Here is a 25,388-nt window from a genome sequence, read left to right as displayed (position 1 = left end):
GTAGGCCTAGAAATAAACTACAAGTACTGTATTTAGGCTCAGGGATGGCATAATACATTTTTTAGATTTCAGTTTTCCCCATTTGTTCTTTTACAAATGTAAAATGTATAACTGATGTCTCTTTTCCCTAAAATTAAAGTGTGTTCTAAAAATATCTACTCTGGGAATGAAAAGGTAGTAGAAGATGGAAAGAGCAACACAACATCCTTTTCATAGTTTTACCTGATTTTTCTCATACCAGCCTAAGAGTCTTACTTTTCTATAAAACATTAGTAATCGATGCTTCCCCCAATTTCAAATATTCAACTTAATGGAGACAGAGAATCTTTAACTTAACATTTAATGAAAACAGAGCATTTTAACAGGTTCTATGCAGACATGGTTCTAATATTGATTTGCTGTTACCTTATTTTTAAAAGGGGGAGGTGGTGGGGAAATACAGCGGCTAGGTTAACCTGGCCCCAATGCTCAGGATTATAACTTATGAGTTACAGAACTCAGATGTCCTTGACTGTACAAAGCATCAGTTGAAGCCAATAAAGCCTGTTTTTACCAACATGTCAAACTTTCTTTTTGCCTTTTAAAACTATAAAATGGGCATGTACCTGAAGCATAAGCTTCAGGCCAATGGGCTTTTAAGGGCTGCTTAAGAACCAGAATGAAGGATACATTCTCCAGCTTAAAGATACATTTTACAGTTCAAAGTATGTTTTTCCTTCTAAAAATGTGACACAAAGAATAATTTATACCAACTGCTTTTTATTATTGAGTCTCAGAAACCTTTCACAAGATGGTTAAAAAAAAAAAAAGAGGGGGGAAAGAAAAACAAAACAAAACAAAAAAAAAAAAAACTTTACAACCACAGCTAATGTTATTTTCTCCATTGTTCCCAGTCAGCTCCAAACCCATTGTGTGCAAAGCCCATTTTTCCATGCATCTAAATGATAGATACAGGCTATGAAATTCTTTATTCTATTTGTAGCAGCTTACGCAGGTGCAGCCAAACACAAAGCTTCAGGACAAATTGTACACAAACTTTACAATGTGGGATTTGGATTTAAAATATGAACATAAAATCTACACAAAACTGATAAAAATCAAGCACAGATACCAGGACTGAAACTTATAACCCATGTGTGAAAGGGAGTCTTGTTTCCTTTCAAGTGCTTTATTCTGCTACAGAACAGTCAAAATGAAGATGTAAAGCTTTGTGGTTAGTTTAAATTATACACTCTGTAGATACTATACCAATTTTAAAAGTTACACATAGACCAACAGATGTCCATCAGTTCATCTGGATTGACCAGACACTCCAGCTGGATAGCTGAAAGCAAACTGAGCAAATGTGGAAAGAAAATCCACCTGTGCAATTTGTTTGCAGAGTTTACTGATGGGCACATTGCACTCCTGGTCCATGATGGCTGCTGCTTTCTTCATCAGAGCTATCATTATAGGCTTCACGCCTCTGACCACCTCCTGAGCCCCGAGTGCTATCAAATTCTTGAAGCTCTACCTCCTCTGTATCTCCAATGATGTTTGGAACTTCTGGTCTAGATGGCAGAAGGTCTTCTAGTTCCTTCATTAAAACAAAACACAGATTAGCTGGGAAATATCTTCAACTTTCCTTTGGATACAATCCAAGATATATGCTTGAGAGTTAAGATAGGTCAACCTATGTGCACTTTAAGCCAGAGATCACAAACTGATGACACACAGGCCAAATCTGCAGAAATCTTTTGTACAACCCAACTACTACTTAGAAAATAAAAAGCCAGAATCAGTTCCCAACATTAAAACACTGAAAGATTTCACATGAGACGTGCCTTCCCACATAGAACAGCTAAAAGATGCTAAGATGGCATACTATGATATGTTGGATGCCTTTTCAGGTGAGGGATCTGGTCTCCAGAGAGCCCCAATCCTCCCAACACCAACTCATACCCAGTCTGCTTTACTTCTTTACTATTCCCTGCTTGGCCCTGTCAACATTTACACCAGCAAGACTCGCATTTAATAACCACCAGAACGGCCCAACAATCACTCAAATGTTAAAAAAGTAAAATTTTGTAAATTATGTGTTCTAATCTTAGCACTAAAAACAAATGAACGGTGACAAAGAAAAGCAACTATTATTAAACTTTAAGTTATCTGCTGCTTAGAGAACACTTACAGAAAGCTTGTCTGGGTTGATCCAGTTGTTTTCAGGAAACTGCACATCAAATTTTATGTATAGATCACCTTTTTCAAAGGGATTACGATACTGTGGCATTCCTTCACCTCGAACTACACGGACACATCCTATTGAGTAAAAAGGAAACTATCTAGAATTTATTCAAGAAGGTACTCAATAATTCTTTTGAGAGTCACTAGCTATAAAAAATTAAAAATCACAAAAGAACACATGGAATCCTGGGTCAAACAAAAATCAAGATCTACCTGGTTCAATTACTTTTCCAGGGGGGTATTTCACCACAATCTGACGTCCATCAAGGTGTTTAAATGTGAACTGAAATCCACACAAAGCTTCAACAAGTCCTATCTTGTATGTCATGTGCAAATCATTCCCGTCTCTCTGGAACACCTACAAATAAACCACACAAAACATTTTTAAAAAGTACGGAGCCATGACCTGTTGTGCTGTGCTCCTTGAAATAATTTCAAAACCTTAATTCTACCATTCATAGTAAAAGCCAAATTGTCATCATCCCTAATTCCCTAAATTTACATAAGGAAACCTAGCTATTTTCACTTAATATGCTAGAAAATTCTGTCAGAAAAGCACTGGAATCGAGAAAACAATGGCTCATAAGGCAGGCTGAGGCTCCAAAAAACAGAACCAGGTATATTCTGCAATTGTGGCCCATTTCCTGACTCTGCCTCTGAGCAAAAAAAATGGTGCAGACAGTCCAGTAAGATTCTGTAGAACAGGTTCACCTTAGGACTGTTCCCCAGACGTGATCCTAACAGGTAAAGGGGAGAGTCCAAATTCAACATAAAGTTCAACCAGTAATGTTCAGCCAGTAAACGGGCTCACACACATGTACAAAGAAGTTTTATATCATCTAAAATTCAAAATCTGCTTAGGTGAATGTAAATCAAACAGCAAATGCTAAGGGTGACTAATTACACTATAAGCCTATTGACTAGGTAATGCAATGATTATTCAAGAAACATCAAATATGTTTCTGAGCTTTTAACGTATAGGAAAAATATATCCAACTTCACACATACCTGACTTACAATTTTTGCTTATTAGAATTTACAAATATCAGGGCACCTGGGTGGCTCAGTCAGTTAAGTGTCTGACTTTTGATTTCGGCTCAGGTCCTTCTCATGGTTGAGATCAAGCCCTACTTCAGGTTCTGTGAGGAATGTGGAGCCTCCTTAAGATTCTCTACCTCTCTCTGCTCCTCCCCTGCTCGCATACACTCTCTTTCAAAAAAAAAAAAAAATTTACAAATACCTATACTTAGCCTTTGAGATTTAGGATGAAACAAAATTTACAATGAAAGGTCACTAAGATTTTTTTCAATACAAAATAATCTCTTCCAAAAAAAACAATGCTGGCTAATTCAGGAAAAAGTGGAAATCTAAAAGATATCCTCTTTTCCTAAATTATCCTCCTAAATTTACCCATGAAGAAAAGTTAATCTCAAACCATTATCTTGGATCAGTGGTCCTGAACCAGCAGCCTCAGCAGCACCAGGAAACTTGTTAGGAATGCACATTCTTGGGCCACACCCCATACCTACTGCATCAGTAACTATGGAGGTAGGGCCTAGTAATCCGTAGTTTTAACACCAGGTGATTCAGGGGCACCTGGGTGGCTCAGTCGGTTAAGCGTCCGACTTCGGCCCAGGTCCGTGAGTTCGAGCCCCTTTTTGGGCTCTGTGCTGACAGTGCAGAGCCTGGAGCCTGTTTCAGATTCTGTGTCTCCCTCTCTCTCTCTGACCCTCCCGCATTCATGCTCTGTCTCTGTCTCAAAAATAAATAAACGTTAAAAAAAAATTAAAAAAAAGAAACACCAGGTGATTCTAATGTATGTAAAAGTTGAGAACCACTGAATATATGTTACCTATGTACATTTCTTTAAGTATTTCTCACAATGGGTGAAAAAATTAAGTTCAATAAGGATTCTTCAATGCAGAATGTTTTAATGCTTTAATATCTATAAAATGTTAGTATTTCTAAACATCTTATAATATTATTGTTCCAAGAACCATCTATAACCAAATATCCTTTGGTTAAAACTACATTAGAAATAGGGAACAAGGGGCACCTGGGTGGCTCAGTCAGTTAAGCATCTGACTCTAGATTTTGGCTCAGGCCATGATCTCATGGTTTGTGAGTGCGAGCACTAACAATGAGGTGCTTGGGATTCTCCCCCCCCCCCCCCCACTCTCTCTCAAAATAAACTTAAAAAAAAAAAAAAAAAAAGGAATAAGACGGGACACCATGCTCCTGGATAGAAGAGCTCAACTTAAAGTGATTCCAATTAAAAATGATATCAAGGCGACGGGGGGGGGGGGGGGGGGGGGGGGGGGGGGAGGGGGGGTGGTGGCAGGGACTAGTGGACAGGTGAGTAGATTAGAAAACCTGGTGCTAAAATTCAAACAGAATAAACAAGCAAGGACACTCAGGCAATTTTTTAAAAACCATGTTAATTAGAGGTCCCTGGGTGGCTCAGTCGGTTGAGTGTCCTTTTGTTTAGTGTCGGCTGTGTTTGACTTCAGCTCAGGTCATGATATCAGAGTTCATGAGTTCGAGCCCCACATCAGGTTCTGTGCTGATAACTTTGGAGCCTGGAACCTGCTTCAGATTCTATCTTCCTCTCTCTGTCCCTCACCCGCTTACGCATACTCTCTCTCAAAAATAAATAAAAAACAACTAATTAAAAACCAAAAACCAGACAGTAAAAGACTTAAAAGCAGTAAGAATTTCTGGAAAACAAAGGTACAGAGAACAGAGAAGGGACTAACATCACCAGATATGGTGATTTTTTGCTATGCAAATGCACAATGGTAGCCATAACACCAGAACAGATACACACCTGTACTGAAAGATGAATACACATGATTTACTGCACTCTCAAAATCAAATGTCTTTTGATCAGAAGATTTATACTGTTTCAGCTAACAGCACCCACCCTAATCTCATGGCCTCATAATTCCTTCAGCACAAGTGTTGGGAGTGGGGGGGAGAAAATAAAAGAAAAAAGCCCCTAACAAAAGAACTACAAGCTTTTTCATGAACTAGTTGAGACTACCCAACTTTTCTTAGAGGGTTAATATTTTTGGGGCATCTGGGTGGCTCATTCGGTTGTGTCCAACTTCAGCTCAGGTCATAATCTCACAGTTCATGGGTTTGAGCCCCACATTGTCGGGCTCTGTGCTGACAGCTCAGAGCCTGGAGCCTGCTTTGGATTCTGTGTCTCCCTCCCTCTCTGCCCCTTCCCTGCCTGCACTCTGTGTCTCAAAAATGAATAAACATTAAAAAAAAAAAAAAAAAGGGAGGTTAATATTTCCAGTGGTATAAACGAAACAAGATGCCTAAATCCCACCCTGGGCTCAAATTTACTTTACTGGTCATAATAAAACCAAATCTTTGACCTCTTTCTAGCTGAACTTCCACTCTAACCTCTACCGTCTTATTTTCTACTTTACACAGTTACATTTGCTGTCTGTTGGAAATTCCATACAATCCACACCTTCCAACAATTTTAAGAGGTGACCTTCTTCCAAATACCTCCCCATAGCCCTAAGAAAGAAAAGTAGCTTATTCATGATCTCATTTGATTCTACAATATCCTTCTAAGGGAGGCCTATCTTTGTATTTAGTAAAGCCAAGCCAAGCCCAGGGATCCCAAAGCTAGTAAATGGGGAGTCAGAACTTAAGTCCTTGTCTCCAAATCCAGTAATCTTCATTTAAAAAATTTCCATGTAATTATGTAGCAACATTAGAAACATCAGTTAGGCATTAGACTCCTGATTTTGGCTCAGGTCATGATCTCACAGTTCCTGAGATGGAGCTCCATGCTGTTAGTACAGGGCCTGCTTGGAGGATTCTCATTCCCTCTCTCTTTCTGCCCCTCCCCCGCCTGTGCTCTCTCTCAAAATAAACATTTTTTTTTTTTTAAATTATGTAGCAACATTAAAGAATGAATATAGGGGTTAAAAAAAAAAGATTTCACCATTAGTCTGACATACCAAAAACTCTCCGCCAAATAAGCATTACTTAACTTCCCCATTACTCTCCCGCTACTACAGTGCCACACATCATTTGGTAACTGTTCCAAGGATATAGCAACGAAAATACCCACGTGTTGTCTGAACCATCTCAAAATACAGTTTATACCCAAGCATACTATAAAGCTTATAAACATCTCAATTACTTGGCTATCTTTCTGCCTTCATCCTTTGTATGGTGGTGTGCATGAAAGGCATGACTGAACAAATGAGGAAGTAGCTAAAATACCAATTAACAGAGAATCTAGAGTTACAAATATTTCAACCTATAAGACCTTAAGACAGAATTCTAGGAATTACTGTTTTTTTAGCAATCAAGAAGCCCTTGATATTTGCAGGATTAGCAATATCCACAAAGGGCCTAGATGTAGATAGTAATTTATAGTTTTGCCAAGGCAAGAAATTTGCCCTGAGAAAAACAAAGGAGAGCAAGCCACAACCTAGCATGGGAATTGATCTAATCAAATTCCCAGACTCTGCGTCTCAATATGGCTTTATTCTCTATTAGATTCGATTCTTTAAGTTTTATTTACTTTGAGAGAGAGAGTGAGGATAGGGAGAGGGAGGGAGAGAATCCCAAGCAGTCTCTGTGTCAACACAGGCCTCGATCTCATGACCATGAGATTATAATCTGACCCCAAATTAAGAGCCAGACACTCAACCAACTGAGCCACCCAGGCACCCCGTGATTTTCAATATTTGTAGAAATCACCATCAAATGGGAGAAATTTTTAGTGTAAACTAATAAAGTGGTGACTTGTGATATAAAGACCTTCAGAGAAACTCAAGTCAATGAGATCAAGTAATGCCAGAACCCCGTCAAAGGCTTTTATAGTCAAGAATCTGGGTGATTACTAAACAAGTTTCCTGAATAGCTCCAGATACAGCTTTCAAGAATAAAGGCTTTTTACAACTGCACCAAGAACCATAAGGTACCTAGGAATAAACCTAACCAAAGAGGTAAAAGATCTGCACACTGAAAACTATAGAAAGCTTAGGAAAGAAAATGAAGACCCAAAGAAACGGAAAAACATTCCACGCTCATGGATTGGAAGAACAAATTATTGTTAAAATGTCAATACCACCCAAAACAGTCTACACAGTCAATGCAATCCCAATTGAAATAGCACCAGCATTCTTCTCAGAGCTAGAGCAAACAATCCTAAAATTTGTATGGAACCACAAAAGACCCAAAATAGCCAAAGTAATGTTGAAAAAGAAAACCAAAGCAGAAGGCATCACAATCCTGGACTTTAGCCTCTACTACAAAGCTGTCATCATCAAGACAGGATGGTACTGGCACAAAAACAGGCACATAAACCAATGGAATAGAATAGAGAACCCAGAAATGTACCCACAAATGTATGACCAACTAATTTTTGACAAAGCAGGAAAGAATATCCAATGGAAAAAAGACAGTCTCTTTAGCAAATGGTGCTGGGAGAACTGGACGGCAACATGCAGAAGAATGAACCTGGACCACTTTTTTACACCATACACAAAAATAAATTCAAAATGGATGGAAGACCTAAACATGAGACAGGAAACCATCAAAATCCTAGAAGAGAAAACAGGCAGCTACCTCTTTGACCTCAGCCGCAGCAACTTCTTAATTGACAGGTTTCCAGAGGCAAGGGAAACGAAAGCAAAAATGAACTACTGAGACCTCATCAAGATAAAGATAAAAAGCTTCTGCACAGCAAAGGAAACAATCAACAAAACTAAAAGGCAACCAATGGAACGGGACAAGATATGTGCAAATGACATATAAGATAAAGAGTATCAAAAATCTATAAAGAATTTACAAAACTCAACACCTGAAAACCAAATAATCCCATCAAAAAATGAAAGACATGAATAGACACTTCTCCAAAGACCAAAGAAGATATACAGATGGCTAACAGACACATGAAAAGATGCTCAACATCACTCATTATCAGGGAAATACAAATCAAAACCACACTGAGATACCACCTGACACCAGTCAGAGTGGCTAAAATTAACAACTGAGGAAACAGATGTTGGCGAGGATGTGGAGAAAAGGGGACCCTCTTGCACTTTTGGTGGGAATACAAACTGGTGCAGTCACTCTGGAAAACAGTGTGGAGGTGCCTCAAAAAGTTAAAAAATAGAATTGCCCTATAACCCAGCAATAGCACTACTAGAAATTTATCCAAAAGGTACAGGAGTGCTGATTCACAGGGGCACATGTATGGAAAGAGCCCAAATGTCCATCAACTGATGAATGGATAAAGAAGATGTGCGGTGTGTGTGTATGTATCTACATACATATGTGTGTGTATGTATCTACATACATACATACATACATATACACACACACACACACACGCAATGGAATACTACTCAGTGATGGAAAAGAATGAAATCTTGCCATTTGCAACATGGATGGAACTGGAGGGTATTATTTTATTTTTATAATCATGTTTAATTTTTTTTAATGTTTATTTATTTTGGAGAGAGACAGAGAGTGGGGGAGGGACAGAGACAGAGAGGAAGACACGGGATCTGAAGCAGGCTCCAGGCTCTGAGCTGTCAGTACAGAGCCTGACGTGGGGCTCGAACTCACAAACGGCGAGATGACGACCTGAGTTGAAGTCGGACACTTAACCCACTGAACCACCCAGGCACCCCTGGAGGGTATTATACAGAGAACTGAGGGTTGATGGGGCTGGGGAGTTGGGGAAAATGGAAGATGGGCACTGAGGAGGGCACTTGTTGGGATGAGCACTGGGTGTTTCATGTAAGTGATGAATCATGAGAATCTACTCCCAAAGCCAAGACTACACTGTATACACTATATGTTAGCTAATGTGACAATAAGTTATTTAAAAAAAAAAGAATAAAGGTTCACAGGGGCACCTGGGTGGCTCAGTCAGTTAAGTGTCCGACTTTGGCCCAGGTCATGATCTCAACGGTTTGTGGGTTCAAGCCCCACGTCAGGCTCTGTGCTGACAGCTCAGAGCCTGGAACCTGCTTCGGATTCTGTGTCTCCCTCTCTCTCTGTCCCTCCCCTGCTAGCATGCCCTCTCTCAAAAATTAATAAACATTAAACAAAGAAAAATAACAATAGGCTCGTAAAAAAAAATAAAGGCTCATACTATACTATATGGCACATCAGAAAATAGAGGTGCAATGATATAATCAAAAGAATATACACTAGACCACATCGTTGGACCAGTTAATTATGCCTTGAACCTAAAATACAACATAAGAACAGACTAAATTTTTTTTAAACTGTAGTACTTTTTCTATCAAGAAAAGGTCACTTGGTTAACCCAACATGTAAAACAATTCAACAGAAAAGCACTGAGGACTGAAGCCCTATCTATCCACCATTCAACACCAATCAAAGGAGTTTCACAATGAAAAATAAGCTGCCTTAGATCATCTGGTCCAATGCCCTTATTTTCATAAATAAGGAAACTGGGGTACAGAAACAACAGGATTACTTACGATTACAGTGTAATCAATGGCTGAGCTGCAACCAAAACTGACTCCTTTTCAGTGCTTCTGACTGCACCTGGCTTGTTGGTCTACTAGTCAGTTCTTATGAACTCAGCCCAAGCACTTAACAACTTCATTTAAGTTCAAAGTTGTTCCAGAGAACCCAAAAAGATCTAACCCGTACCTTGGGCAAAAGACTCATTTCTGCATAAAACAAAAATCAAACAAACAAAAAGGAAATTACCTCATGTTCCTTCTCTTGGAGCAAAAGAACAATGTCTCCTGGTTCCACTCCTGGGGCCTGATCTGCTTCCCCAGTGAATGTAATTCTCTGTCCATGTTTCATGCCTTTGTCTACGTGGACTTCAAGAATCTTCACTTCTTTAATCACCTTCTTGCCTTCACATTTTTTACAGCGGTCCTTTTCATTAATTACCTCTCCTAGAAAGAGAGGTCATTCAAACTTCCAGCAAGAGAACCATACCGCACTCTTAAGATACGTCTTGATAATGCTTTTATTCATTAAATAAACGTTCCGAATCTAACTGCTATCTAAAGTTTTGTTTAAACTATCTTTCTTAGTAACAGAAACTTGCATCTTACTACCCAGTCTCCTCTATTTCAGAGTATAATGTATTTTAAAATACACTTTCTTGGCTGACTCATCTCCTAAATTTAAAACAAAGTCCAAGGATCAACAAGGAAACAAAATGCGTGGTCAAATGCTAAAGCTTCTACAAGTGCTTCTTCATTTTTTGTTTTCAGTCTTAGTTTCATACAGGTTTAACTCTGTCAGAGACAACCCAAATAAAAATTTAAATACCCTTTATGGATCATTATTACATTGTATAATCGGTACTGCATTTTATTTATTTCATAGACTAACCCCTGCTCAGGTGTTCTATTATGGATCTTCCTTTTATTTAGGTGCACTATCATTGACAATTTCCAAAACCAAAGAAGAGATGGCTGAATTTTATCTGACACTGAGTATCTCCATACCACGTTTAGAACAACACAGCTTTTCTATGCATTCTTCTGAAACATTTAATTAGTGGTATAATGAAGTAAACATGAAGTTGTACATAACTTATTATGAAAAAATATCATTGATTTTTGACGGCTGATTATTGGCACACATTAATGCTTAGATGACACATATAATTAATGACCTCAGGGACTGTTTTGTAGAACACTGCTTTCAAAAAGTATGTTCTGTAGTTCCTCACAATGGTAGTGGTACACAGGAAAAGATTTCAGTAAACTTGGTTCTTGATGGCAGAAACTGTTAGAAATTTTAATAAGAGAAAGTGCACTCAGACGTTACAGGAAGGGAATATAATATGTAGTTTCTCCATTATCTCATCACTTCCTGGAGCAATTTGGAAAAACATGCTCTAGAACTGTTTTCAGTGTGGTAGCCACCAACCATTTGTGGCTACTTAAAGTTTAAATTAATTAAAATTAAAAATTCAGTTACTCAGTTACACTAGCTAAATTTCAAGTACTCAATAGCCACAGGTGGCTAACGGTTACCATACTAGACATTGCATATACAGTATTTTTCCGTTATTGTAGAAAAATTTTATTAGATAGCACCGCTCTACAACAGGGTCTGGCAAACTAAAACCCACAGGCCAAATTGGGTATGCCCTTGTTTTTCTAAGAAATGTTTAGCTGGAAGTCAGTCATGCCCATTTAGTTATATATTGTCTGTGGCTATAAAAGCATTACAAGGATAGGGGTGAGTAGTAGTTTCAAAAACCATTCTGAGCCTAAGTATTGCAAAGACATTCAAAGCCTAAAGTATTTACTTCTGTGAGAAGGACTTCAATCCCTGTAACTACCCTTAAAAGCTAGCAGCTTACAGTACAATCTGTTGCTATCTCCCTCTTTCTCAAATATAACCTTTAAAAATATAAAGGGACAAAAAACTTTGCCCATCCTTTTGGAACTAAAAAAGACTAACATTTCACTGAACGTAACGTAAACTTACTATTTGTGTTCATTGGGCCTATACATAATAATTATTTTCATTTTTTCTTTTGGAACTGTATGAATACACACGTTAAAAAGAAAAAATATAAGCCTCTCCAATTCCTGCATTCCCAATCCATTTCAACATAAAAGCAGAGAAGTACTGGCATGCATACCTTCTCCATTACAGTCAGAACACACAGACTGCATCTGTTGTACCATTCCCGGAGCCAGCTGTCTTATCATAATGCGTACACCTCGACCCCGACAAGCACTACACTTCTGAACAGCTCCAGACTTTCCACCTTGGCTAAAGCAAGCAAAAGTGTAAATTAGATTTTTGCCCATAGACCATTCCAATAGGTCATGGAAAACAAGAATAGTGCTTTTCAACTTCATCTTCTCAACACCCAATGACCAGTATTTAAATGGACTTTCAGAAGTATCAGAAAATGTTGAGTTGGGTAGTTTAAATCATGAACAATTTTTACCTGGTAGAGACTAAATGTACCACTGAAAGATCAGATGAAATGCATTTTATAAACTAGAACACACACTTACCCACTGCATGCACTACAGAGTACATTCTTGCTAAGTTGTAGTTTGGTTGTCTTGCCATTATACAGATCTTCTAAAGATACTCTGGGGAGAAAAGAATTAGATTCAATCAAATTTTGCCAAGTTCTCCTAAATACAAGATATACATGACAGCTGACACAGCAAATTCCACTATAGCTTTTTAAAACAAAGAATTAAAAAACATCTTACACTAAGTCAACTAAGGTTTTATTTTGTGGCTCAAATTAACAGGATTTTATGGTTATGGACAGTATATATGGTGTCAAAACCAGAACCTACAGGATCGGGCCAACAATTTACTATGCTGCATTTTCTGATAAAGTTGGTAACTGCACAAACTCAAGGATCAACCTTCTTCTGGCCTCAAGCAGGAGCCCCTCCATCTAATCCAACCCTGTGAATGTGGTACAATTATTATCCTCATCCTACAAGACAAAACTGACCCTAGAGAGGTTAACTTGCCTTACTTGATCACACAGGCAGTTTGGCTCCAGAATCCGTGCTCTACTAAAGACTCTGTTCCCCTCAAGGACAAATTTTAGAAAAGCTACAAAGTTACATTACAACTTATGGGAGTTATATGCAACTTAGATTGTATATGTCTCAAAAACAAAACAAACAAAAAAAAAGTGACCTTGTCAATAGTGTGACAGAGAGGAGGAAAAGAACAGGTTTTCAAGAGAGAAGTTTTAGAGGTCTTAAGAAACCACTGACTTATAAGCAAAATTATATATTTGAATTAACTTTTACCAAACTTTCAAAGGGGTCTATGATCAAAGTGGGGAGGTTTAGGGGCGCTTGAGTGGCTCAGTCGGCTAAGCTTCCAACTTTTCATTTTGGCTCAGGTCATGATCTCATGGTTTGTGAAATCAAGCCCCAGCATCAGGCTCCCCACTGAACATGAAGCCTGCTTGGGATATTCATTCTCTCTCTCTCTCTCTCTCTCTCTCCCTCCCTCCCTCCCTCCCTCTCTCTGACCCTCCCCTGCTCATATGCATGGTCTCTCTCTCAAAATAAATAGACATTTATAAAAAAGGCAGAGCTTATCAGCCTATTAAAAATACACAACTGATAAAACCCAACTACCTTTATACAGCAGATGAATTATAGGACCATTCATTTCCAAACCAACCTCAAAAAAAAATCTATGTATATCAAGTCTCAAAAACACTATTCAGGGGCGCCTGGCAGGCTCAGTCAGTTAAGTGTTCACCTTCGGCTCAGGTCATGTTCTCAAGGTTCATGAGTTGAAAGCCCTGCATGGGGTGGGGGTGGGTCTTTCCTAATTTAATTTTTAAATAAAAAAAAAATTTTTTTTTAACACTATTCATTTAGGATCTGAAAGCAATGCTTTTAATGTGCTTTTTTTACCCATCTCATTGTGTTTTTAAATTTCTTTCAACAGTAAAGATTTACTTTAAAATAGAGCAACAATAGTTAAAAGTAATTTGCAAAGCACCCATATTTATTTTGTGGTATTCAAACTTTCCCAAAATCATTATTTCAAGCTAATATTTGTACACATTCTAGGCAGTATAAGAATAAGACACTTAGGGACAAAACATTATCAACACTTGCAAATAATGACATAGCTACAGCTTAATCTTAGACAAAAGCAATTGGCTGCATCTTTCTTTTAGTACTCATAACAATCTTTAACCAAATCATTTACAGAAAAAAAAAATAGGTATGTCTTTTCCTCCTTGTATATTAAACTGCAATCAGTATGCAAAACCACTATCTAAGAGGCCAGAAAAATACGCACTTCAACATGGCCAATGGACAAAAAATGTGGGTAATAGTCTGGCCAAGCTGGCACTATCCACCAATGGTGCTAAACTGGCACAATCCTTTACAAGGCAATTTAGTTGTACTTATCAGCCTCAAAACACTGATGCCTGCCTGGGAATCTCTGCCAAGAAGAGACAAAGCTGTATATAAAGATACTCAAAGCAGTTACTCATTACAGAAAAATATTAGCAACAGCTTATAGAAAAGGTGAATGATTAAATAAATCATGGAATGGAATATTATAAAGCCACCCAAAATGAAATGTAACAACAGGTAAATTCTAAATAATATTAAAACAGGCATTTACTATATAATTTGAAAAAAATTTTAAGGAGAATATTAAGAATTTATTAAGGTACAGCAAGCACTCTCTTGATCCTATTTACTTCTTAGATCACTTCTGTATCAAAGAAAAAAGAACACACACCATACAAGTATTACTCTTCGAATAATATCCTAATGATAATTTCTGAGGATAAATTCTTTTAAAATACAAACAAATTTGAGAATGAGATTCAAACAATGTAACAGTTTACACTTCCTCTAATCTACTCAAATATATAAATTAGGTAATATGAAATATTTTAAATAAACGATGAAAGTCAAGTCTCTGGCATTTGCTAGTAAAACCATTTTTGGTTCACGAAGAGGATAAAAGACCTCACAAACTTTGCAAAGAAAAATAGCTATTTTCATACTGTAGAGGGCCATCGGTGGTTAGCAGTCTAAGATCAAGGTCAGACACCATTCATATGTTGGCAGGTTAATGTCAGGCTTGAAGCCAGCAAGCTCCATGGAAACCAATTTAGGAGAGTTCACACTGAGGATCAAGTAATGAGTGACTGTAACAGTGTAAACAAACTAGTCAGAGTCACTCACTTTGTAAGTTTTTAAACAAAAAGTAACTTGTAAAGTTTAAATACTTAAAAAGCAAATAATCTTCATAGTTGAAATTTTAAATGATTTAGTAAAAGCAGCTTCAGACGCATATAACAAAACCACCTACCTACTCACTAAAAACACCATCCTTTCAGATCTGTAGCAAAGTACAAACACCTAGGTTACCAAATTCAATTTAGTCACCCAAAGAAGATAGCAAGGACATGGAAGATTTTTTTTTTTCTGACAAAGGATGAACATTTTTAATACATTTCTCTTTACTGAGCATTACTACATGAAAAAGTAGTACTTAATATTTTTTTAAGAAAAAAGATATTTACTTAAGTGGATGCATCATGTCTTCTCCTCTTCTTCTGCCATTTCGACTTCTACTCTGATTGCCCATAAAGCCGAACAATCCCCCACCAAAAATGTGAGAGAAAATATCATCCATGCCACCACCTCCGCCGCTACCTTCCCGAAGACCTTGTTCTCCATATCTGTCATATAATTCACGTTTCTCAGGATTTGACAGTACTTCATATGCAAAACTTATTTCTTTGAACTATAAAGAAAAGTAACAAGGAAAACAATTGGGTTCTCAGGAAGAAGAGTGGGGGAAAGGTTAAGGGAATCTGGAATCTAAAAGAAAAGCTACAAATTACATTTGGTTTGATTCTGGTCCTACCTCCCTCTGCCCGGAATGCGGGCATTCCCATTATAAAACCAAAATATTCTTAACGTAAAGATTTGGCTCTACAGGCATAGATGGGACTTTTCTTACAACGTTCCTGTTTTTAAGGAGGGCAATTTAAAACTGAAACCTCATGGGGAAAAGTGTCAACTTACTTTGTCACCAGCATTTGGATTCTTATCAGGATGATATTCCTTGGCTAACTTTCTGTATGCCTTCAATAAAAAAGAGAATTTTTAAAAAAGGTTACATACAAAATCTGCTTTAAAGATTTGTGAGTACTAAATATCCATTTTTCTGAGAAGCAATTGTTCTAAAATCAGAACCTTCCAAAAATTATCTTTTATTCACTAAGACTGTTTGGCATCTAGATTCATAATTACTAATTTATCCATCCCAATACTGTTTACTCACTAACTTGATCCAAAAAAGCAGACAGCAGCTATACTTGAACAATGCCAGAGAAAAACCAAAATACTGGAAAATTCTGCATCTTCACTATTGTCAAATGACTTTGATGGCCAGTAACCAGACCAAGATGACTCCAATGAACTCTTAAGAAATGACTGTCAAGGGGCGCCTGGGTGGCTCAGTCGGTTGAGCGGCCGACTTCGGCTCAGGTCATGATCTCGCAGTCCGTGGGTTCGAGCCCCGCATCGGGCTCTGTGCTGACCGCTCAGAGCCTGGAGCCTGTTTCAGATTCTGTGTCTCCCTCTCTCTGACCCTCCCCTGTTCACGCTCTGTCTCTCCCTGTCTCAAAAATAAATAAACGTTAAAAAAAAATTAAAAAAAAAAAGAAAGAAATGACTGGCAAGCTTAGCAAACTGCAAAACATTACTACTAAAAATTAAACTAAGAATCTCTGCTCAGGATAGCTCCTGCCTTTCCTCTGGTTGTAATACCAGGAGAAGCTTTTAATATTTCATGTGGTGGATTTATTAGGGTCTTAATTAATTGGAGTGACCTCAGTCTTCGCGAAGTTGCATACATTTTAGGTGCCTGGGATATACAGCACTTAAGTCTTTATTCACAGACACATGAAATTATATAATACAGACTAGCATTTCCGGTAAGGTAACAGGAAGTCCATTTTACGCTCAACTGTATTGGTCCCAGTGCCTAAGGAGCATTCTCATTTTTTCTCAGCTTACAAATCTGGATACTCTAAAATCGGGGAAGACGGTACAGGGTTTAATCAAATGCCGCAAGTGCCTTGAAATCCTTAGATCAAAGATTCGCAGCACTACAAACAACAATAAGGTCTTATATTTATTTTTAGTGTGCACTCAGGTGTTTGGCCGAGACCCACGGCTTATTCCCGAAGCGGATACAGAACATCTAGGTTACCTGCCCACAGAACAATACATCCGAACACAGACCCAAGGGTCTGTGAGCGGAGGAGGAAAAGAGCGAGGTGCTCCTGCGGCCGCGGCACCCAGGAAACATCCCCCACTGCCCGGAGGCACCGACGGGGGCGGCCTCAACCCTCCCGCCAGACCCTAGACCCAGCCCCGACTCGGCTCCGACGCCGACTATCACGACGTGGACAACTTCTCTCCCGGGGCGAGATGCGCTGCTCGCCTCTGTCCAACCTGTTTTTCCAGGGTGGTGACCTCCGCGCGGGGAGGGCCGAGCAGGCTGCAGCCTCCCGGGAGCGCCCAACCTCCGGCGCCCGCCGGGAGAGACAGGAAGGAAGCGTTCTTCTGGTGTTTGCGCAGGGGTGGGTTTTATTTGCTGCATTTGCGGGCGGGCGGGCGGGGCCGACAGCCCAAGGTCAGCCGAGGCCGGTCTCGCCGCCACCGCCCCCCAGCCTGGGCCCGCCGCGTCCGGCGCCGGCTCGTGGGCAGCCCCGTAGCGCGGCCTGGCCGCCCCAGCCACGCAGGCCCGCGCCCCTCACACCCTGCCTGGCCCGTCCCGCTCCCCACTACCTTCTTCAGCTCGTTCTCGCTGGCACCGGGTGGGACGCCCAGAATGTCGTACAGCTTAGTGTCGGCCACGTTCGCCATGGCGGCCGGCTGGGAAGCGCTCAGAGGAGAAGGCGACGGAGCGCAGCCAGGCCCACAGCGGCGTCGGCGGCAGCACAGGCCGAGGAAGACAGCGAGGGGGAAGAGGGGCGGAGCTGAACTTTGACCCGGCGCACGGCGCGCCGTGACGTCGCTACGCGGAGTCCGCCCCGAGCGCTTGGCAGCGGCTGTCGAGGGTCGTGGTGGTGACCGAGCTTGTGGTGGTGGTGCCCGAGCTTGCGGTGGGCTCGCTTTTGCTCAGGGTCCAAGCCCTGGGAAACTGAGACAACAGTGATCTGCGCTTTCCAAGGATTCAGCTCCCTGCGAAAGGCGTTTATGGAGGGTACTGAGGGGATGAAGAGGCTGTCCCTTTGGTCAGCTTCGAATCCGGCGGGCGAGAAAACCGGGCCGGGCCCCCGCGGGAGGCCCCGTTGAGGTCGTCCTCTGAATCCGAGATGCCGCAGGTGGTCTCTCTGCGTCTAGTTCCCTCGGGGCTACGAGAAAAACAGCTCCTGGGGGGTGGGTGTGCGTGTCTTTCTGTCTGCGTGTTTGTTTTGTATTAAGGAATTTTTAAACACCAAAGGTAGTATGTTACACCGAGGAGTACAACAGTTAGCTACATTTTACCGATTTTGTTTCATCTCCTCCAGCCTCATACTCCTTAATCTTAAGTGTTTTAAGGGAAACCATTTTATTCATAAACATAAATATATATGTCTCTAACATGAGTTTTTAAGGCATAATCACGTCATCACATTTAGCCCATGTTCAGATTTTCACAATTGCCTTAATCACAAATTGTCTTTTCACAATCTGTTTGTGGCTTCAGGATCCAAATTAAGGCCGACCCGTTGGGTCTGGGTCATGTGTTTAAGTCTCTAACTTGATAGCTTTAAAATTAGCAAACACCAGAATTCTAGATGGTATAAGGCAGCCTGACAGGACACAAAATCACCTGGTGATTGATGCCCGTTGAGATTTATATTCGCTTTTCAAAATGTTTGCAGTGCACCTACCACGTGCTGTGATGGTACAGACACGGACTGGGGGAGGGGTGTTACAAGAGAATAAGCCCTAGTGCCTGCCTTCAACTCACTAACGATTTATGGACAGGAAAATAAAATGTTCTGATCCTTTGCAACCTGAACTGGTGGTAAAGACTCCAACATAATTATCTCACTCAGGCTAAGCTCTCTTCCTCGGCATTCCTCCAGACCTAGTTGCGGAAGGCCTGGAGTACCATGCCCAGGAGTTTAAAATTTATCCTGAAAACCCTGGGGAGTAATTGGTGGGAAGTCATGGTACTGTTTCCACCTAACTCTTAACCTTTTCTTCAAATCCTACCCCAAATGCTGTTCTTTCAGTGAAGTCTTCTTTGATTCCCCAATCCGGGAATACCACTGTCTCATCTGAGTTTCCACTACCTTAAGTTTGTGCCTCTCCTAGATGGGTCTGATGTGCAATTTAAATAGTATTTTGGTGTGAGTCTGAACTCCATTAATAGGCTGTAGGTTACTCAGGGGAAATTCATTCTTCTGTGCCCCACAGGGTCTGGTTTTGAATGCAGTAAAGGCCTCAGTAATTTCAGTTTCCCCACTTCCTTTTCACATTTTGAGACATTCATAAAAAGCAGTGTAAAGTTGTAGTGAAGTTAGATTATGTGGGTTGGTGGCCTGATTCTGCCATTTATTACAATGTGACCTTGAGCAAGTTACTTAATTTTTCTGAGGCTATTGCCTCACGTGTCAAGTAGTATTTGTGTCATTGGCTTATTTTCAGGATTAAAAGAGTTAGTAGCATACTTAGAACAGGAGCTAAAACCAACTATATTAGCAGTTGGTTTTTACCCATTTGCCTGTAGGCTGTTTCCATATCTGTCTATTCGTTTTGTCTTTATTCGTTTAAATACCTGGCTTCCTGAGCGGGATTCCCCAGCTTCCTCCTTGCCTATGTGGAATGCCCCTCAGTCCTTTTTCATGATCTCACCTCTCCAGATCTCCCAGCTTACCAATTACCATACTTTCTTCTTCATTCAACAGTTCCTGCTCCACCTGAGAATATGAACTGAAAACTTGGTCATTATTGCAACCTTTATGTAGTTTACCTTATTTTCATCCTTTTTTTTTTTTTTTTTTTTTTTTTGCCCATAAAGAGTCAAAAAGAGCTGGACTTTTCTGTTTCAGTTTTACTCAAACTTTTTTTTTTTTACAAGAAGGAAAAAAATCCTCATTTAGTTCAATTTTAGTTTCTGATATTCTATTGAAGAGTAGCTGGGTAAATTCCCTCCTTAGCTCAAAGTTATTTTTTTTTTTTACCTGTCTCTAAGCCAGCACCATAGTTCATATTTTAATTTTGTTTTCATTTACTTATATTTTCTCCATTGCTGAGTGTTCATTGTAGTCAGTATGGTTATTGCTAATTTTATAGGTCAACAAGTTATTTCAGAACAGTTCTGTGTGTTTTAGCTGACACATGCTCTCCTCCCTGTCATCACATACTGAGTCAAACCTGTGTCATTGTGAGCACTATAATATTTCAGCCACTGGCTTTGTGTTTTTAAGGTAGCTCTTTTATTTTAGCTCCATATTTAACTAATGCCATGAAGGGAACAAGACCTTTATCTCATTTCATGTGTCAGGCACCATAAAATGCTGAGTCACAGTCATCTGAGGGCTGTTCTCAGTAGGCAAATGATTTAAAGTTGGAGGCGCTAGTGATTTCAGATTTATGCCAGGCTTATATTCAATTCCTTTTTAAAATTTTTAATAATTTGGTGTAATTGTGCGGGGTTGGGGTGGGGAGGAGGTGGTGGGTAAGGACTAGGGACGGAGTGTATGAACTGTAAGAGTTTTAAAGCCATTCATACTGTTCACAACTAACACAATACAGACTATGTAATCCATTACTTTGCAGATAGCCCTGTGTATATGATTTAGGCAGTTCAGTTTTGCTTTCAGCTTTTTATCTAATTAGTTTTGAATGTACAGGGCAGGTGATGCCAGTTAAAATATTTTTCAGGGGATACAAAAGAAAGTGCTAATGGCTCTTGTCATGAAGATATTAAGACTACAGAATTGATTGTTGGTACTCTGGGGAGAAAAAATTGTGGGGTTCGGATCACTAAATTCTTTGTAGTTCCTCAACTAGATTGTTCAGTGATGGAGCAACATGGTTGTATATGATGTATACATACAAATATTTATATACATACAAATATTTATATACATATACACACACAAATATATATACACATATGTGTATATGATTGTATATGGTGTATAGCCCCACTGCTAACCTGTCAAACCATGTCATGTCAAACTTTTCCATATCAATTAGCACACTGTAAAGGTTCAATTTGCTTATACATTGCAATGGTATAGTAAGCATAAGAATGGATGTTTAGCTATCTAACTGTTTGGGAAAAAATAGTGGAGAAAATATCTCTACATATTCATTCATCATCAGATATATATTAGGGCCCATAATGTATCAGACATTATCAGGGTTAGGGATATAGTCATAAAATCCCTGCCCTCAACTTCTATCTAGGGGGGAAGACAGTAAACAAATATATGGTATATCACATGGTGATATGTACTCTGGAGAAAAGGAAAAGGGATAGAGAGTATTGGGATTGGATACTATTTTTATTTAGGGTATATGGGGAAGACTTAATTGATAAGGTTACATTTGCATTTCAGTCTAAAAGAAGTGAGGATATTTGAGCGACCTCCCAGGCAGTGGGCCTGCCAAGGCCCTAAGGCAAAACAGGCCTGTCTTACTTACAGGAAGGAGGCAAATATGGCTGGGTACAGCATGTTAGGGAGATAGTGGAAGGAGAGGTGGTAAAATCACAAGTTGTGAGAGACCCAATTAGGCCCATTTTATTTTATTTTATTTTTAATTTTTTTTAACTTTTATTTATTTTTGAGACAGAGCATGAACTGGGGAGGAGCAGAGAGAGAGGGAGACACAGAATCTGAAACAGGCTCCAGGCTCTGAGCTGTCAGCACAGAGCCCGACGCGGGGCTCGAACTCACGGACCGTGAGATCATGACCTGAGCCGAAGTCGGATGCCCAACCGACCAAGCCACCCAGGCGCCCCTAATTAGGTCCATTTTAAAGACCTGGCTTTTATTCTGTGATGAGAAACCATTAAAAGGTTGTGAGCAGAGGAAAAACCTAAGTTACCATTTTAAATGTATCACTCTGATAGCTGTGCTGAGAAGCTATTGCAATAAAACCCAGGCTGAGACATGAAGTGGGCAGGATAGAAGAGGTGGGGTTGGTGAGGATTGGTTGGATTCTAGATGTATTTTGAACTTGGAGCTGACAGAATTAAATGTTTGTTGGAAATGGGAGTGTGGTAAAAATAAAAGTTCATGTTAAATTAGAGATGTTTATTAGATATTCATGGAGCAATGTTAAACAAATAGTTGGGTTTATAAGAATGGAATTTGAATGGGGAGTGTTTCAGGTTAAAGATGTAAATTTGGAACCCCTTCAACGTATTAGTGGTGTATAGAGAGATAAGGCTGGGTAAATTTATCTAGGATGGTGCATTGAATAACTGCATGTTAGAACCCCCTAGAGAAGCTTTTTAAAAATGGCAGTGCCTAAGTCTCTCCTCCCAGATGTCCTGACTGAATTGATCAGAAACAGGGTAGGGCATTGTATTTTTTTTTAAAGTCTAAGGTGATTCTCTTTTTGAACACTTAGATTGTTTACCCTTTTTTAAAAACGTTGTAAACAATACTTATATGAGCTTATAGTCTAATTTTTGTGTATACTTTTTGTTGCTCCTGTAGGATACATTTCTAGAATATTGATAGTATTTCTGTCAGTTTCAAACATGAAGAACATATACATGAAGAACAATTTTGTTCTGGAGTACAGTTCTTAAAATACTCCAAAGCTATGAATTTGCTTAATAAAATTTCCATGCCTTAAGCATTACAATAATTGTTATTAAACAATTGATAATATAGATTAGGAAAAACATCCAAAATCTATAGTGACATTTAAGTGTCAAATCTTTCTCTTACACATAGTGCTAAGAGGTCTCGTGATTGTTTAATCAGAAAAAAAAATCATAGTTTACAAAAAACAAAAAAATGAATAGCGTACATAAAGCTTATTCAATTCTGATTTAGTCATTAAAGTAGTCACAATCTTGGATTCAGTTTTTTTTATCAGGCACCTTCTTTCTTGGTGAATTTCATCAAAGTAAAATCACAGTATCAAAGATACACAAAATAAAGTGTTGTTAAATAAGGATTAAGGAAACCAATTAGGAAGCTTAATTGCAGGGACCCAGGAGAGAGAAAGGTAGACAATCTGGAGTAGGATGACAAAAGTGAAAATGGAGAGGAATGAATGGATTTGGTATATATCTCAGAAGTAAGGCTTGGAGGTAGGATGGATGATCCTCAAAGCTGTTTCCATATATTTCTCCCTCCTGCATTCCTAAAAACAAAGCTTTTACTATCTAGTCACCAGACTATATCACCTACTACTCCATAATGCATCGTCAATTTATTAACCCTTAGAGTCATTCCCCCATATTTCTCAAAAATTTTAGCTCTTGGCTCACTCTCTCCAACTCTACTACTGTCTTAATTCTTGGCCTGAAATATATGTGTAAATGATCCTTCCAACACCCTGACCTCTCAGTTATTACAACTCAAATCCAATGATCTTGTCCTACACTGCCTTGGAACTACTTACTCTCATAGTTTTAGGACTCGATCATTGCCAAACTATCCTTAGTCCCATTTACTGACTAGCTTTCCATTCCCTCTAAGACTCTTGATTCTAACAATCTGTCAACCACACCAGGATTGGATTTAGCAAAGTGGAGACCATTAGTGAGAATAGTAGGAGTTTGAGACTTTGCAGGGGAGAAATGTTAATTTTTGACAGTGAGATTTTAAGAATGTGGTAAATTGACATTGTTAAATAGATTATGGGTCATGGCCCTATATGACTCACTGATTGTTTTAATGTGGATATTGAAAAGAAGAGAAGATGATGTCTAGGGTTTTAACTTGAGGCTAAGCTGCTGATAGAGTCATTTACATAGATAAAAAAGACTAAGGGGATAAAAAAGAGCCTAAGAGATAAAAAAAACAAAAACAAAAACAGATTTGCTGGTTATATGAATTATATTCTATCTAGTTAAATTTGAAATTCTAATATTTAACTAGAGCCGTAGGCTAAGGAATCAGACTGAATCACTTGGAACTCAGGGAATAAGTCAGGGGTGGGATACACTTGTAGCAGTTATCCTGTGGTAGCATTCAAAGTCTAGGGATTAGAGGGCAGGAAGCCCAGGGATAAGGAGGAAAAACAGGCACAGTTTGAGTGGCCTACAGGTTTTTCTTTGAACAAGAAGGCAAAGGTAAGTTCAGAAAAGGGGATGGAACTATAGGAAATTTGATGGATGGTGAATTCTAGAGGAAGAATTTTAGCCTTATAATTTGGGACCCAATCCACAGGAATTTAAATTTCTAGTACCAGCCAGTATTGCTTTGAAACCTTTTCAGATCTGGTGTGATATGCTTCATAAACCCAAGATGATTTATTACAGAACTTTAATTATATTAAAGGGTATCAGATATTTTTTCAATTCTAGCCTAATCAAGAGTCCTAATGCTTTCTTTCTAAATATCTGGGTCAGAAGGATTAACCAATTTCTCAAATGAAAAAGGAAAAAAAAGTACTTGATTTAATCTACAATAGAAAAATTTCATTAAATGACTTTTGGGATCAACTGTTTTCTAGGATTATCTATCTCAACTTGAATGGTTCCTACACATATAAGTCCATAAATGTAGACATCTTGCTAACAAGATTACCTCACCCCATTGCCTATATTTCTTAACTTATCCTTCCATTTTTCTTTTAAGTTTGTATTTATTTTGAGAGAGAAAGCACACAAGCACCTTGAGCAGAGGAGGGACAGAGAGGAAAGGAAAGGGGGGAGGGAGAGGCAGAGAGAGAGGGAAAGAGAATCATAAGCAGGCTCCTCTCAGCATGGAGCCTGATGCTGGGCTCCATCCCGTGACTGTGAGATCACAACCTGAGCCCATATCAAGAGTCAGAAGCTCAACTGACGGAGCCATCCAGACACCCCCTTCTATTGTTTCTTTGTACAAGTCAAACAAATATTTATATTCTATCTCCACTTTTTGTTAATATGAAAATTAGAATACTATATGTACTTCTCAGCATTGGCTTTGATCACCTAATGAATCCTGAAAATTCTATATCAGTATATAGACTTATTTCATTTTTTTTCTAATTTTTTTATAGGAACATACTTTGTGAGACTATACCATGATTAATTCTTTATTGATAGGCACTTGTTATCTGGTAATTAAGGTATGTATCTGTGCCAAAGATGAAAGTGCCTTAGAAGTTATTTCCCAACTTTTAGAAAATAAGATCCATTTCTTAAGGGACATCTATAAGGCTGAATCAAGTTTTGAATTTATTTTTAGTAGTTTAATTTGTAAAGGAAGTTGCTTTAATCAAAAGAAATTTTCAAATTTTCTTTGGAACAGAAGGCATTACTTTTAAATATCATGGAATTAAAGAGCTCCCGGGAGGCTATATAAAGCCAACAGCCATCAGCATCAACATTTGCCATTTGAGCTTGAAGTTATTAGCTTTCTCCTATGATTCAGGGAAGGATACCTTGAAACTGAAAGAACAGTAGCTTTGAATTACAGTTTCTAGGTCAACGTAATGGAG

At 39.0% G+C, this 25,388-nt stretch overlaps 1 protein-coding gene across 1 annotated transcript; it reads right to left on the bottom strand.

The window, feature by feature from the left end:
• Positions 1 to 326: 326 nt before the first annotated feature.
• On the bottom strand, positions 327 to 17,751 carry DNAJA2 (DnaJ heat shock protein family (Hsp40) member A2). Its single transcript, XM_027044402.2, has 9 exons — positions 17,559 to 17,751; positions 15,786 to 15,845; positions 15,278 to 15,501; positions 12,249 to 12,329; positions 11,864 to 11,997; positions 9,955 to 10,151; positions 2,437 to 2,581; positions 2,171 to 2,298; positions 327 to 1,576 (listed from the first exon to the last, which is right to left on the bottom strand). Exons 1-9 carry the CDS (start codon positions 17,634 to 17,636, stop codon positions 1,385 to 1,387), a joined length of 1,239 nt encoding a protein of 412 aa, XP_026900203.1. The 5' UTR covers positions 17,637 to 17,751; the 3' UTR covers positions 327 to 1,384.
• Between the last annotated feature and the right edge of the window lie 7,637 nt (positions 17,752 to 25,388).

The sequence above is a fragment of the Acinonyx jubatus genome, chromosome E2 (genome assembly GCF_027475565.1).
Source record: "Acinonyx jubatus isolate Ajub_Pintada_27869175 chromosome E2, VMU_Ajub_asm_v1.0, whole genome shotgun sequence".
In the NCBI taxonomy this organism is placed as follows: domain Eukaryota; kingdom Metazoa; phylum Chordata; class Mammalia; order Carnivora; family Felidae; genus Acinonyx; species Acinonyx jubatus.
The sequence above is the reverse complement of the archived record's forward strand: the minus strand, read 5'-3'. Positions and strand labels throughout refer to the sequence as shown.

Bases quoted from the DNA above. Each gene is read 5' to 3' on its own strand.
- DNAJA2 (XM_027044402.2), bottom strand. From the start codon at position 17,636: ATGGCGAACGTGGCCGACACTAAGCTGTACGACATTCTGGGCGTCCCA. The intron at 15,502-15,785 runs GTAAGTTGACAC...TTTTCTTTATAG, and splicing joins ATCCAAATGCTGGTGACAAA to TTCAAAGAAATAAGTTTTGC. The intron at 11,998-12,248 runs GTAAGTGTGTGT...TGCTTGCTTTAG, and splicing joins CTCTGTAGTGCATGCAGTGG to CCAAGGTGGAAAGTCTGGAG.